Here is a 14,459-nt window from a genome sequence, read left to right on the forward strand (position 1 = left end):
AGTTCTGCATGTTTTACCTTCTTTCTTTCCTGCATTTCCTCCAACTAATCTTCCCATTGGACAGTCAACTCCAGCAGGATGACTTGCTTCAACTCTTCAGACAGCAGGCCTGTATCAGGCCTACATGTGGTGACTGTCTGGGAACCTCAGCTGTCTCCCAAGATCACCCAGAAGCTGCCAGTCTCTTGTTATTGCCAGGAGCTTTCCCTGCACCCTTTGTTGGGGCAGTGTGGGCCCAAGAAAGATGTTGAAATACTGGTGTAAACAAGTCTGGCCCTGAAGGGCAGGAAAATTTGCAGTTGCTGTTGCTTCTTGCTGTGGTTTATGACAGCACAGATGGTATCTGCTAACACCCAAAGAAGATGCTTGTGGTGCCAGTGGTAACGCCCCCACCCTCCCAAACTCCTTGGCAGCTGCTGAGAATGTGGTCCAGTGTGACCTTCTGGTGACAGAAAGGTGAGACAGCCAGGCCTCAACTGTACAGGTTGGAGGTGCTCAGAAGAAGATTGTATACCAGCTTCCCCAGAAACTTGAAGCAGAGAGCTTCCATCTTTTAGAGCTCTGCTGAAGTGATTTTACCTGCAGCATTCTCCCACTTGTTCAGGGTCCTTGTTTGTCCAGCATCACAGGTTTCCTCCTATTTAGCACGCAGTTTCTACTGAATGAGTTGGTGGCACTCTTTCTCCTTCCTGCTGGGCAGTTACAACTATGCCAACCAAGCTGTTATCCCGCAGTTTGGCATTGTGACCAATATATTACTATACTATTATTACCTGTTTTTTTCCCTCATAGAGATTTATTAGTTTCCACATTATCACCCCCAGGTTTTGGCCTCTGATTACCCAGTTGCATAAATTCCAGTGTAATATTACTCAGCTAAAACCATTGTTGATACAAAGTAGAACTTGGTCATTACTTGTGCATTACTTTGGTAATTACATGGCAATATCTCACCAATTATATATGATTACTGTCTCGTTTGCATCTTATTACCGCACTGTTACTACTTTATTACCAAGCTGTAATAGAAAGTGCCGCCAAGCTTTCCTTTTCACATGACTGTATTTTTTCAACTCAAACCTGATTATCTTCCCATTTTGCAACAGGAGATTTTTATTACTACAATTGTGTTACATTATGATCAATGTCACATTTTTTTCTATTCACTCTTTGTACTCACACCTCAACAAAACATTTCTATAACTGCAAAATACAGACACTTAAAGAATTCTGTACTGATATATGCAAAACTATCATGTTTGAAGATTAAGCCATCAAGTAACAAAAAGTGCAGAAATTCACTAAACTGCAGGGGGAAAAGGACATTATGACTGAAGCGACAGAAGGCTAGCCAAGAGGCACAAAAGCCCATTCAGTCCAGAAGATCAAGGTCAGTCTATAAGGACATCAAGACATCCTCTCCTTTGTACGAACCGCAACCGCACACTGACAGGAAGGAACGGACATCTAATCTGCTAAATCAAATACACAACTGACTCATGTCTCTAAGCATCTCACTGTAAACCTATCTGAGCAGCTGAAATGGTCTCAGCCTGTGTACTACAGAGATGTTAAACTGGATGTGATTACACATCAGTGTTAAATAAATCCTCACTGCAAAGGTGGATTGACTCTAACTGGGGGTAACACACACCAAAAAAAAATGTGACTGCTTGATTTTTATAGAGATTCACATCTAAAGACACATATTTGTCTTTGGCATTGGTGTGTAAACAAACAGACTTATCCGTGTAGGTTCTCTCTTGTTCTGTGCTCATGGCTTTTATAGACTATTACAAGTGCAATAAAAAAAATCCAAAGGGAAGGCATAATCATCAGACTGTGGAATGATATACAACCAGTCCTTCTTGCAAGAGTCAATTATAGCCCGTGTCCTTTGCTTATTATAAGGAATTATATTTAAAGCAAAAGAATCATCATCATCATCATAATAATAATAATAATAGAAACATCTATCAAAAATCTGAAAAAGCCACGAAGGCAGGGTATTTCTCTAAGCTTAATAATCCCATTATGATCCCAATGAAAAAAAAGCTCTCTGTCAAAGCAGGGAGCATTGACGCAAGCATGTCTTGACGTCAGTAGCTGCAGTGAGTGAGGAATGGGAGGGGGGGGGGGGGGGGGGGGAGAGAGAGAGAGAGAGAGAGCGAGCGAGGGAGATGCGTCTTTGCCTTCAGAAAATACCACGAAATGCCAGCGTCACTGGCACGAATGCAACTGTAGCAACAAACCTATGTTTGATTTCCAAACTACTCGCTTTGACATCAGAGTATGCACATTTTGTAGAAACGATATGCGCGCGGCGCTTGAAATCTAAACCAGATGTAGTAAATGGAATAAGATCCTCTGACCCGGGAGTGCTCATAAATAAATCAACTATGAGAGAATGAAGGGCGAGCGGGAGGGAGAGTATTTGCTCAACTGGTGTCAGGCACACCTCTGTGACTCTCCAAAAAAGCAAAATGAATGTGTAGTAGTCACTGATAATCTGATACTGTCTGTGCAGTTCTATCCAGCTGGATATCTCCTCAAAATCTCCAAGCACGCACAGTCCTTTGTCGCTGTAGCAAAAGAAGGGCGCTGATTTCACTATTCTCTGGCATTCCTAGGCGAGTCGAGCGGAGAGGGAAAAACTACCATCAAGCAATTTGTAAAAGCCAGACCAGTGGCGTCATTGGCTGCTGCTGTATATACTGTGCGTAATACCACGATTCTTCTGCCTCATTTATTCACAGCTCATTCTCAAGTTGCTCTGTGGCTCCCGAACACTGAAGTCAAACCAAACCTATTCGTTCAAGACTGGTCTTCACAACATCATGCGTGTTTGTTCGATTTATGTTAGTCTCGCACACGGATTAGGAGGTTTTGTGCGAGACGTATTACAGACAAAAACATTGTTCTCCACTCGTCGCTGGACTGATGGTATTGTGAAAAAGAAGGTACTGTACTCCCCCTACACTACTTCTGTAAAACACTGTCTCCAATTTTACGCTGGAAAGGAATCCTCCCCTCCTTAACAGATGTTGCCGGAGAGTGTTTTCTACTCGCAACATAGTGTGTAGCGCAGATGTTGCCAGAGGAACGTATGCTTCGGTGTACTTTATCGGGCAGAGCACGTCCAGCTAATCTCCGTTTACATTGGCCTTTACTCTTGAAGATACCCAAGAGTTCCCGTTGTGTCGGCTGTGCGTCATCGATGCCTGATTAGACTTGTAGTCTGACGTCGCCGAGCACCATTCAAGCAAAATACCTCACACAATGTTGAAAGTCTAAAATGATTTTTTAACGCATCCGGGATGACGAAAACCACTTTTTTTTTCTTTCTTATATAGAGGTGGATCAACAAGTTGCCTCCAGTGCGTAATTTCCATCTGAGCAGGTCTGAAGCGTAATCCGCGACACACGTGATCGACAAATCACTCCAGCTGCAAATATTTCTCATTTGTCAAGAGAAATAAACCCCGGACGGACGTGGAGACGCATCTTGTGTGATTACGGCGGGAATCAAGAGCTGACGGGCCTCTTGTTTCGCTGAGTCTCCAGATGCTCGACTGGCCGCCACATGGTAACTTTGCGCACACAGCACGCTGCAAAGGGCACATATAGAGAAGGAATCTGAATGAACGGGACTGAGATTTATTCGCATTTCTCTTATCGCCACCCCCAGACTGTTGTATGTGTATTATACCCTGCCGGTTGAAGGTGTCTCACGTTGTCAGCAGATATCAATTCGGCGGTGGATATATCAATCACCCGAACAGTGAGCAGCAAATGTCGAAGAAACGGAAAAGTCCTGATGACCAGGACTTTGAGGACTATCCGCCTGCAGGAACCAGCGACCAAGGTAGGAGTGATGGTCACAAATGAGAGTGTGAAAGTTGAACTGTTGTCAGAGTGCAGCTATGTGAGCTCCTCAGGGATTCGTTGGTGTATTTCTTTACATTCAGATATTCAAACGGATCATTACAAATAGTTTATTGTAGGCAAAAAAGGCATCGAGACCTGCTGATACTCTGAGGACGCACAGCTGCTGTAGCTGCCGTGCTAGCGCTACAGAGGCTGTGCAGTGGGATGGCCATGATGCCATGCACTTAAATCAGTATCTTTATCCCTAAAAACAATGTGTGTGTCCACAGATTACTTTTTATAATCTCTTATCAATCCCCGGTGGGTTTTTGTGAGATATTAGGTTTTGCAGGAGGGACTTTAATTCTTAGGAAAATATAGGAAATGCCAACTTTGGTATCAGAGTCTGTGTGAACTGTGACTGGCTGGTGGCTTGGAAATAACCACTCAAGCAAAGAAAGAGCAGTTGCTTAAGAAAATGGATTATACGCCGGTAAACTATAATGCTGAGCCGATTTATTTCAGATCATGTCTAAATCTTCTATCAGTGTGGTGTAGATGCAGAGTCCTTGTGTGCTAATGGGCCTGGCCATATACCCTGGGAAAACGAGAGTAAGCTGCTGTTAAATATTGTGGATCCAAATGAGATGACGTATTTTGTTTGATACTCAGAGGGGACATTTCCACTGATAAATCCAAAAGAATACAAAAAACAGAGAAGTTTCAGCTCTTTTTTCGTTATCTCCATTATTAGCATCAGTATTATTTTTCCCTTTTTAGTTGTTCTGATTCACCTTGTGGTCTGTTTTAAGTGTCTTTGAGTAATTTTGCACTTCTTTATAGTAATTTAATTTAATAAATTTTCAATATTTTGACTTAATGTCATAATAATGTTCCTGGGCATGTACCCAGAAGGCCTCTACTGTTCAACTTAAGCCATGAACTTTGGAGAATGTTGAGCTAATCGATAATCAGGGCAGGACATTGACCAGATTTTCCCTTTTCCCACATGTAGCATGAGATAGTTCACTTCAAACACATTATCACTACTGGAAATACTCCCTTTGGTTTAGGCGTGGAAGCTGCATAAAAAGGGCATGCACAAGGCAGGAAACACAGTGTGAATTCACCAGACAGTGACCTCTGCTTTATACACATTACCTCTGCTTTCCATCACACTGACATTTTTTTTAGGAAGCTGGTTGGCTGAAGGTGAATTAAGGTCTGATCTAACATTCCTATTCTTACTTATGCCTCCATCAGGTAATACCTAAAAAATTCAGGGCTGCAGTGCATGTGTGAAAACACCATCATTCTCACTTTCTTCAGGTTGCCTGACATTGATCGACCCAAACAAACAACTTTCATTTCAAAGCTGGTTAGCAACTGTGTCTGGTAATTCTGGTAAATGCTCCTTCTCTATAAGTGGTTACTTGTATGGCTGAGATCCACGCTGGTTATAAGCCATATACAATTAATCCATACCTAGCAGATACCTGGCCGACTTAATGGTCTATCAATAATGTTAAAAGCCAACTACTTTTTGACCACGCCTTTGGCTCCTCCCAGCCCCAGAGTCTTAACCCACTTTGTAAACATGTGGTCCGTGACGACTGTCAAACAAAAACCAGTTCTAAGTAAAATCAGTCCCATTGTTATGGTTTGCTTTCCTCAAAGTGTCTATGATATCGTGCGACTGCTGTCAGTCTGACATTACTGCCTGGGAAGTAAACCCAGAGTTTGCATATTAATGATTTACATGGCCAAATAGAGCTGAAATCTATTGTGTCCCCAGTTATTTAAAAACACTGGTTTCCGTTCATCGTTCAGTTCAATATTCAAGCATCCCCCCCTATCAAAAGGTGGCTTTTAAAGTGTCTCAATCCTCAGCGTGGCTGCTATTATGCTGGCAAAAACATAAAAAGAAGTTGTGAGTTCAAGGCCAAGAACACCATCACCTTCAAGCTGATAGTCGTGCCTGCTTGCATGAATAGGGCTGTAGGAATGAAAATATTTTGCACAAGGACTAGATTTGTGTGGTGTTTCCTTTGCATACTACTTGTCAAGTTAAAAATTATTAACCATATAAGCATTAAGCTGTTTTTGTCACATACACAAACATGAATTCCTCTCTGTGGTTTACCTTTTAAATCACATTTATTGTACGCCTGAAACATATTGAGTTTTGCGCCACGTAACGCCTTTGAAATACAACCCTTAAAAGTATCAGTTAAAAAAACAACACATATTTATTTATGTACGGCCATGCTTGTGTTGCATCTCAGTTTTTCAAATGCGCTGAAAGAAAAACCACAACTTGAAATTTCATCAAGACACCTTGGCGCAAAACAGCATACAGTGCACAGTTTTCATGAGTAATATTTCTCAGAAAGTAGTTACAATAAAAAAAAAATTAAAAGCAGTGAAGTCTGTGAATTATTACAAGAGCGATATTGTCTCTTAAAAGTAACAAAAGACTGGGCACAACAATAAAAATGCATTTACATCCACTGCAGTAGGGTATGATGAGTAAACCAATGCTTCTTGGCATCCACATACAAATGTACTGCAGGACTTAGCATAAATGCAAGCAGATCACATCTTCAGATTTCAGGCTTGGCTCTGAATCTCGTTGGTCCCGTGCCCAAATGAGAATTTCCCTTGGCTAATACGGAAGGAGACCCTGGCGCTTCCTTCCCCAACTGTGCCTGGCATCTGTCACTACTTAGGGGGTGGACACACAGTGAACCCCACCCACTCAAGATCTCGCCATTCTGGATGCTTTGAGGCAGGTTTGGTACACTATGATACACAAATGCAGACACACTGTTTAAGCAAATCTAGATTTTAAAACAAATGCACGCAGTACTTCAGCACAAAAAAAGTTTTGGTTTGCTCAAACTAAATGGTTGCCATTACAATAAGCAGACAACAGAACCACATAACTAGCACTGGTCAGTGTGTGCTGCTCCTGTCGGTGCTCCATTCACTGTCGCCTCTGAGTGCTCAAGCTTGTGTTTTCTCATGGAGATCGTTTTTGTTCACTCTGCGAGCCACAGTGGGCCAAGAGAGGAGGTGTAGAAACAGGGGTACTGAAATTCATATCAGGACCACAAAGCATTTTTTTGTCTTGCCTCTTGGTGTACAGCCTAGACCTGTCAACTGCCCTCTGCAGCCCCCCCACCCAACCACCAACAACCACCGTCGCAACTGGTTAAAAGCCTTTATCTGTACAAAACAACAGCTCTTACAGTTACAGGGTGATGCCAGTAAAACCTTTGCTAAAAAGTTAATGAATGTGTTGCTTTGATCCTGTGATTTCTTTTTCCTACCATGCTTTGATTAAGTCAAAATAAGAAAAAAAAAGGCAAATGAGGAAACAGAAAAAAAAAAAGAAAGAAAGAAAGGATATGAGATAATCTATATCCTTTCTTTCCACTGGATATCTAATTTCATACACCATTACTGGGAGCAGTGGAATATAAACACAACATTTTCATATTAAGATGTAAAGTGTCAAACAGTTGTCCATTTGAAAATCTAGCACACACAAAATAGTCTCGGTCTTTTTCATTCATGTATCTTACCAACAAACGGAGACTGACTCAGTATTCAATCATTTTTTTTATTTTGTTTTCCTTGAATCCTAATGGTAACGTCACACTAGGGAAAACAGTGGCTGGAGACTATGGCACAACCAAAATTAGTGCAACAGTGTGTAATGAACTTGGAATCTGGTTACTTCCCAGATAGGAACCAGGTTTGCAACCACTTGCAGTCAGTCTGCTATCAGTTTTCAATCAAATGGGGTCAAGTTGGCAATTACATGTATTCTGTTTTAATAATTCGGGGATTAAGTGTGACAAATCTGTAGAAATCTGTTGCTTAAACACATTCACAGACATTTCCTTTTAATTACTAGCATTCAGAGTCCAGTGAAAACAGAAAAGCAACGAGACTTGCTCGTACTCCGTAAAATTAAACACCATATAAATTAGATGCCAGTTATTTGCAAACCTTCTCCAATATGTCTGAGAGTGAATACTATCTGTTCAAATGTGTGTGTGATTGTTTGGAGAGAGGCTGTCTCCCATAAAGTGACCTGTGCAATCACCTCGCAATCACAGGTTTGTTGCACGTTTTGGCCAAATTTTTTTTTTCTAATATCAGTCAATTTGTTATAAATAAGAACATTATATACACTAGTAAAGGTCCACATGTTTGGCCTGTTCATGCTGATGGGCATTAAATTAATATGACATGATTCTTTTATAAAATGCTATATGCATGGGACATTTTAGCCCATTGCTAGATGGTTTCCAGGTAAAATGATGAAGTTATGATTTATTATGTATGATTCAGCTTTTGTTGATATAAATGAGATGTTATATCCATGAAATAAAAACCATTTAAATTTTTCATTAGCTGTTACAAATTTTAGCCACATTTTAGCCCATTGCTAGGTGGTTGGCAGGTAAACCGATGGCATAAAGTACCATGAATGATTATGGTTTTATGATTTTAAATAAAATAAAATAAAATAAAAATGAAACAATGTTTTTATAAGGTATTACAAGAGTCATTTTAGCTTGTTGCCAGGTCGTTGCTAGGCAATGTGACAACGTCTGATATAGATAAGAACCTTCAGGTACATAAGATGTACCCTTGAGCCAAGTTTGGATGACCGTCAAAGAAACAAACAAATACATAGATATTTGTGTGCTATAGTGAGATGATGAACACAAGATGTTTCTCCCAAGTTTAAGCAACCCACATCACGAACTTCATTCCAATCATTTTTTCTTTAAGCAGACTTTTTTCATGGAAGTTTACATGTTAGATGAGAGGATAATATTTTAAATGTGTCATTGGCAATTAAAGAAAGTGCTTGCCATATATAATCTATGATGTAGCAATGATGTTGCTGCCACTTCAATAACAATATGTCATGAAGAACAAAATGGCCTCCAGTCACAGCAGTAAAAAGACCCTGATCTTATGAAACAAGTGCAGACGAGGCCACTTAGAATCTCAGTCTTTTTCTCCCTTTCTTTTGTTAATTTAGCATGCTAAGTGAGTAGCTTGATAGATTTGTTTGTTTGAGGTTTGTGGATTAGATGTAAGGATGGTTGTGTGTCTCTACCTTGGCTTTGTGCTAGCGATGCTGTTTGTGCTGTAAGACAGGAAGTGCAGCCGAGGTTCCTATTTGTGTTCTTCTCTTAAGATAAAGTTGTGCAGCAGCTCACAGCTTCACTCTGATGACTCCGCTGCAGACAGTTTGGAACAAGAACAGCTAGTGTAAGAACACCTCCTGGTGGTGTAAATGTGTATTGCAGCTCGCAACGGCAAACATTTACACAAGAAAATAATCCTAACTGTCTTAAGTGCTTTACATTGCAACTTTGTAATGAAAGTTGTTTGGGTTTTTTGTTTTTGGGTTGTTGTTTTTTTGCAGTTATGTGCTTTGCTCTCTCTTTAATTTAATAATTGTTGCTTGCTTTTATCGGTGTCCTCTGATAAGCGAACACTAGGTGGGGCTAATGTATAAAGATAAGATGCATGGAGATGAATGACACAAATCCACCACGGAGAAGACAAAACAAATTCTGGTTTTAAAAAAATGTTGTTGTATGGTTATTTTTGTTTCTGCTGCTGTTTGCAAACTTGGCAATGAATACCAAAAAAATCCTGAAAATAGCAGATTTCTTTTGAAAGGAATTTTCCGAATCACAGTTTATGTGGACTGGCAGAAGGGGAAAAAATTAGTCTTATTGAGTGAAATCACTGCTGTAACATTACACCCAGGTTAAAAGTCAAAGCAAATCATTTCAAACAAAGAAGAATTGAAAATAATATTTGAAACTCCTGACGTCTTGCAAGTACTAGTAAAATAATATTTAGTGAATAAGTGACAAGCGTAGTGTGTGTGTGTGTGTGTGTGTGTGTGTGTGTGTGTGTGTGTGTGTGTGTGTATAAGCATGTTTAGTTCATGAATGAATGTGTTATCAGTAAACAGGCAGACTTGATGTCTGGCTGCTTGGCCGTCTTGGCCTGTTCTGATGTCTGCTGTGCAGCGAGATCTCCAGCCCCCTACGTCAGCACCCATATTTCTCACCTATGATTCATAGTGACTTTGTTTGGGTTGTGATGAGGAACGCAGGCAGCCAGCTACTGCTCATTCACCCCCACCCACCTACCCAGTCACTACTGAAATTCTTCCATTTCTTTTATTTTTTAATGTGTTTTCTTTGCTTTTTGTTGTTGTTCTTGTTGTCTGAGACATCGAATTAATTTATATCAAGTAAACAAAACCAGCCACACTTCACCGACTCTGTTTCATTAAAATCATAGTATTTTTACATCATATTTTGTAAATGCTTCTTGTTAGGTTTAACATAATTTCTCCTTGGTGTGTCTGCGTGTAATGCTTACACAAAGAGCAGACGGCGCCTCACTGTACACACACCGTATACTGTCGCAAGAACACACACTGACAGGCTGTAAGTAATGATCTGTGTGTGTGTGTGTGTGTGTGTGTGTGTGTGTGTGTGTGTGTGTGTGTGTGTGTGTGTGTGTGTGTTTTAAAAGGGCCTCCTTTTGGTCAGGTCATTGTTACGATGTCAGGATGTTAGTGTATGTGTGTTCAAGTAGAGTGGTAGCATTGTATAACACTAAGGGATAGAGTTTGCCTTTTGTAATGCCAGTAGTAACTTATATGTGTTTGTGTGTGAGTGTGAGGTACAGAGCAGAGTGGTGCTATGATGGCGGGCTGATGAGGTCATGGCTAATGTCTCCTGCTTGCGTCATTGCCTATAGGATGTGGCTTTTTGCCAGCAGAGCTGCAGCTGCTGTTCTGGTTGCTGTAACAGTGCAAGGGGGGAAAATGGATTATGTTTTCTCCCTCATATTGAACATTTATGATTAAAAAGACAATTGTGTGCCAGTTTATTAAGCTGAAACAATAAATTGAATATTTTTAACTAACTGGGCAATAATCGCAGGTGTGTGTTTTCCATAGCTTGCATAGGATCCCATCTGTCCGCCTGTGCACATCCGAAGACCCACATTTGACCTGTTTTGCCCGCAGTATTGCAAGATTGCACAGTGAAGCATTTTGCATGGAAAATGAGCGCTGTTTGTTTTTATTTTTTCCCCCTTCCTCCCTCCTCCTCCACAGACTCCTGACCACATGCTCATCATCGTAGTTATCCTCCAGAATTATGGTTGTGATAATCTAGGTCAGAAGTGGCGCAACAACAGAAACACTGCCCGCTAATCTAAATAAGCAGGATTTGCATGAGTGAGATATGCATGAATGAATGAGTGTGTGTCTGTGGCACTGTCACAGATGAGGGTGCTGATAGGGTGGAAGGAAAGGTGTGTGTCCATTTTTGAAAAACAGTTTGTAAAACACTTCTATATGGTATTTAATGGCATCATAATAGCATATTTTGCCTCACTGCTGTCTCAGCAATTCATCCTTTTTAATTCTGGAGCAGCTATCAAGCTGTATACTGCATATATAAATATGAGCTGAGTGCTGAACAGCCTTGAACAGCAAAGACAAACGCATTATGAGAAAATATAAAATCTTCTTCTGTCAGCATTTCTATTTCATCTATTGCCTGAATCCAAAGGAAAATCTTTTACTGTGAGCTACACTTTGTAGTGAAAAAAAATACACCCCTGCTGGGTAGCTACTCTGAATGTCATTGAACGGTGCAGGATATGTGTGTGTGATACACATAAATTTCATTTTATAGCGCGGATGCGTGCACATGTGTGTGTCGAACACTGAAGCAGGCATAATTTGTGCCAGCTCTGTGACGTAGAGGACATGAGGCCCAGGCGAGTGCTGTGAGTGGCAGTAACAGCATCTCCTGCTTGAGCCTGCCCCGTCTCTGACTTCATTGGCTCCAGCTCTGACGCAAATACCCCCCTCAGCCCCCACCCCTCCTTCAACCCACCACCCCTGCACACTTCTTTCATCACGTTTTTTTCACCCATTTAATTTTTTTTTCTTTTTTTGATTTATGTGCCTTCTGCAGTTCTCTCCACTGCAGCGCTCGACATCACATATCTGCTCCACCTGCCCAATTCCGAGCGCCTCGAACGTGCAATCTGTTTTTCCCTGACGAACTGGTGCAAGCCTTATCAATATTTATTTTTTGGGCAAATTGTCTTATATTAACCTTTTCTTTTTTTTACAAATTTAATTATGCAGTGCGAGGCCTGGATCACAGTGTGCTACTGAGAGCATAGGAGGTGTTATACGGTCACATTAAATTTGTCAGCATGAGGCACGGCAGCAGAAACAAGTTTCCACTGTTAGAGTCTGCTATAAGACTGTTGAAATGTCCAGTGGAACATGTTCATTATGTATTCACATCATTACATTTTATCCATCAAGTACTCTTTAAATAAACAAAAGACTGGAGAAAGATTCAACATACTCGCTGCATTTTTGCAAGTCTTTTGTTCATTTGACAAAAAAAAAATGTCTGAATTACGGTTCCTTCTGCAAATGAACACATAAAGTTAAAACAAATAATAATTTTAGCAAATTAAATCAAGAGTCAAAAGTTCTAAAATTGTAAAGGGAGAAGAGATGGTGGAAAAAGTGGCACACTGCACTCATCTCTTTAATGTGTCAATTATTAAGACATCGCAAGTTTGGTCTTAAGAATTTCTTTACTGAAGTAAAAAGAAATGAGCAGAGCAGTAATGCTGCGTGGCCAGTTACAGCAAATTTGTACATTTCAGAGGTCTGCCCCACATCGTCTGTGACGTTCTGAATTTAGGCAGAGGAATTCTGGCACTGCTCTGAATTTAGAAATACTTCATTTTGCAGTCTGAGTACACTCTGCTGCTCGGACTGCTGCCTTACAAACCAGCATCTCTAATGTCTCAATGCTTTTTTTTAACTGTCTACACTGGTTGTATCGATGCACGAGAATACTCATCAGCTTCCAGGGGAGCCTAACCTCTGGCCTACATGTAGATAAGGAAATCATATAAACTAAAACAATGCTCTTTTTTTCTTTTCTTGGTATTTTGTTTGTGTCTTCCAGCACTGACTATTGATTCTCTTGGATGTGATAAGAATGTACTCTCTGGTTTCCACATGGCAAAATGTGGGGGAAAAAACTCTGCACAGTTTAGCTAAAATTGTATAAAAAGAGAAAACATGGCAAATGGTTAAATATTTGCCTCAGTTGTCTCTTCTAAATATTTTTCACAGTGTTCCGATTTTTGCTTTGACCTGCTTGCTAAAAAGGATTCACAGAACTTTGTGTGTAATTGCAAACTACTGCTGACATTTTAGGTGCACTCATGTTATGTTAACCTCTGTGGTGGTTTAGATTTGACTGCATTCCCAGTCTGTATAAACCCTCGTTGATTGTCTAACTGCTTATCTTTTCTACTGCATTCCCGGATCTTGGCATTTATTTCAGTGATTGCAATGTTATGCTAATAACAACATTGTAATGTTAATAACAATAACTAAAGCTACAAAGCTGCAGGGATGCCAGGAGTGACAGTCAGATCACATGGTGTGTTGATCCAATGATCTGATTTATAAACATAAATCTTTTAGGCTGGGTATGCGGGCTTGTGATCAGCTGCTTTGGTCTATAAATTTGATTTAGTAAAACTGGGTTCAAGAAAAAAGAAAGAAAAAATGATTTTACTACTGATGTATTGCAACTGTTGTTGTTTGCAAGAGCTGGAGTGATTGGGTATTGACCAGATAACTGTTAAATTTGAGAAGTCACAATATGCAAATAAGTGTCTGCATACAAAAAATTGATTTTATCCATTGAATGAGTTGAAGAAAAAGCAGATGACTAAGAAAATCGGACAAGAGAATTCCTCACAAAGGAGATTGGTTACGACAATTCAGACAGGAAAGTTCACCGTGCTGCAGGTGACACTTAGATGTCAGCGTATTTGGAAGAAAGGGCCTCACTGAAACACTATGGCACGCCCACACTGAAATGGAGTTTTCAGTTAATCAATTCAGTTGCATAGTTTTATTATTCTTTAAATTTAAAACACCTTTGGCATGTAGAGAGTAACCAAAATAGAATGCAACTGAATGCTTTAAAGGAAAGAACGGGACTGTATTTAATCAGCACCACACAAAATGAAGACTGGAGCATCGTCCTTCTTAGCTTCCTGTGGACATATATTTAAAAACAGTGATTCCATAAAAGGCATCTTTCACCACTTCTTCCTCTTTGCTGCTGACAAGACAGTACTTTTCCTCTTTGGGAGGGACTTGCAAGGAGCTTAAGAGCCAAGTTTTATAAGTGGACACTTGTGAACACAACATGTAATTACTGCTGTCCTTTCTACACATTCTTCCACTAATACAACGACGCTGACAGAGAAATCTGCCTGCCTTTAATGGTTCCAGTGCAATTTCCTGTCAATATGATCTCCACATGGGCAGGATCCTTCCAACACACAGATGAGATATCACATGCAGGCAGCCTGTACTTGCTGTATTCACTTTCTGCTCTAATCTTTAAAGAGTCCTTACTAATTCTAAATGCCCAAGTCCGATCCATGTGGCAGTTTTCACAGAA

At 40.3% G+C, this 14,459-nt stretch overlaps 1 protein-coding gene across 3 annotated transcripts in view; it reads left to right on the plus strand.

Annotated features, from left to right (window-relative positions):
* Positions 1-2,812: 2,812 nt before the first annotated feature.
* Positions 2,813-14,459, plus strand: part of pde10a (phosphodiesterase 10A) — a 65,925-nt gene continuing 54,278 nt past the window's right edge. The window contains exons 1-2 of one of the 3 annotated variants that reach the window (XM_085297200.1): positions 2,814-3,586; positions 3,741-3,865. In XM_085297200.1, coding sequence (XP_085153326.1) covers positions 3,793-3,865 — 73 coding nt within the window. In that variant the 5' untranslated portion in view covers positions 2,814-3,586; positions 3,741-3,792. Of the gene's footprint in view, positions 3,866-14,459 lie in introns of all 3 variants that reach the window. The other 2 variants (XM_085297199.1, XM_085297198.1) reach the window with 2 other exon arrangements.

Source organism: Mchenga conophoros, linkage group LG13 (genome assembly GCF_057382185.1).
Source record: "Mchenga conophoros isolate Kocher_MC1m ecotype Shallow Benthic linkage group LG13, M_conophoros_male_GT1.1, whole genome shotgun sequence".
In the NCBI taxonomy this organism is placed as follows: Eukaryota; Metazoa; Chordata; class Actinopteri; order Cichliformes; family Cichlidae; genus Mchenga; species Mchenga conophoros.